General features: G+C 46.2%; 1 protein-coding gene across 1 annotated transcript; it reads right to left on the bottom strand.

Annotated features, from left to right (window-relative positions):
• Positions 1 to 398: 398 nt before the first annotated feature.
• Pmar_PMAR027080 (Derlin-2, putative) lies at positions 399 to 1310 on the bottom strand (the record flags this gene model as incomplete). Its single annotated transcript, XM_002773306.1, has 7 exons — positions 399 to 462; positions 614 to 673; positions 722 to 832; positions 878 to 973; positions 1022 to 1141; positions 1184 to 1257; positions 1305 to 1310. 7 exons carry the CDS (start codon positions 1308 to 1310, stop codon positions 399 to 401), a joined length of 531 nt encoding a protein of 176 aa, XP_002773352.1.
• Between the last annotated feature and the right edge of the window lie 35 nt (positions 1311 to 1345).

The following is a 1345-nucleotide window of genomic DNA, read 5'->3' as shown; positions in this document are numbered from 1 at the left end:
TAGCGTTGGCAAGGCTGACAGCCCGCATCGCCACCCAATCCCTGTAGAGCATCGAAGGAACTCGCTGACCAGACAAAGATGAACTCAGTAAATATGGCTCGTTCTAATGATTATACCGGGATTATACTTAACCGAGTTATAGTAAGTAAATAGAAGTACTAGTAGTAACTATACTGATAATTATTGATTATCATTTCTACTATAATCCTTTGTAGACCATTGACGGGTTATAACAGCGCGTGACAGAGCAATCGAGATAGTATTCAGATGCTACACTCACCTACTCATAGTTTGCTAACAGGAGGACCCTTCGAGATATACTGATAACAACTTAAACGCGAAACAGTGTGTGTTAGTTGAACAGTAGTATGTGATGAAAATGTGGCAGGCTAGGCCCTTTATCCCAGACGATGACCCTCACCCTGAAATCGCATATCTCTCTGCTGTCGCATCTGAGCTTGTCTGAAATACCACAACTTCTTTAACACGAATTGACTTCGCAAAAAAAGAGGAGTTTTCCGATTGACTATAAAACTTTATACACGGTTCGACGTAAGAGTGCATAAGAGCCAACGGTAATTCCCTTCATTGACATGCCTCGTCCCCTGCTGACCGTTGATAGTTGGCTGCGGCTCCTGGCTGACCAGCTCCTGCTCGGACCATCAACTTGTTCCTATGAGAATCTGGCTCGAGGAGAGGCCATCAACAATCAGCATCCTACATGAACTCGGGCGTTTTGAGGTACTCCTTGCCGTACTCCATTGGCACCACATCTCGGAGGAAGTAGTAAATGTGAGCAGCTCCCAGACCAAGCACGTCCATCCAAATATCCCTGATGAAACGTATTATAGTATTGACCAATCGAGATGACACTCACCCTCCCATGAGCATGGTGAAGACCATGAGGGCAAAGGGGAACTGATACCCCTGGATGACGAATCCGAAGAAAGACAGCTGTGCATTAGGCTCGATCCTGTACAGGAAAGTATTCTTTACCACACTTCACGCTAATCGTCATCACCTTGACCAGTAGTAGATAATAGCAAAGATGAACGACGAGCCCAACAGTGGCATGCCAGATGGGTAGTTGAGGAATACGGACAAAACTGCTATGAGAAAGGTCACAACAACCGAGAAGTACCTGGAGCACCCTGGTAAGCGAAAACGAACACCCTTGCCTTACGCATAGTCGCCCGGCATGGCGCTAAATCGATCCGAGCGCTCGAGTTTGCTTCCGAATGAAGTGAAGAAGTACAGCTGAATAGGAATGCGCAGTGTGAGCTATACACTGGTTCGGTACTCACTTGCATGACGAAGTTGAAACTGATTTGCCTAGAAAGAGCAC

This window comes from Perkinsus marinus (assembly GCF_000006405.1).
Source record: "Perkinsus marinus ATCC 50983 genomic scaffold scf_1104296959078, whole genome shotgun sequence".
NCBI classification, from domain to species: domain Eukaryota; phylum Perkinsozoa; order Perkinsida; family Perkinsidae; genus Perkinsus; species Perkinsus marinus.
The sequence above is the reverse complement of the archived record's forward strand: the minus strand, read 5'-3'. Positions and strand labels throughout refer to the sequence as shown.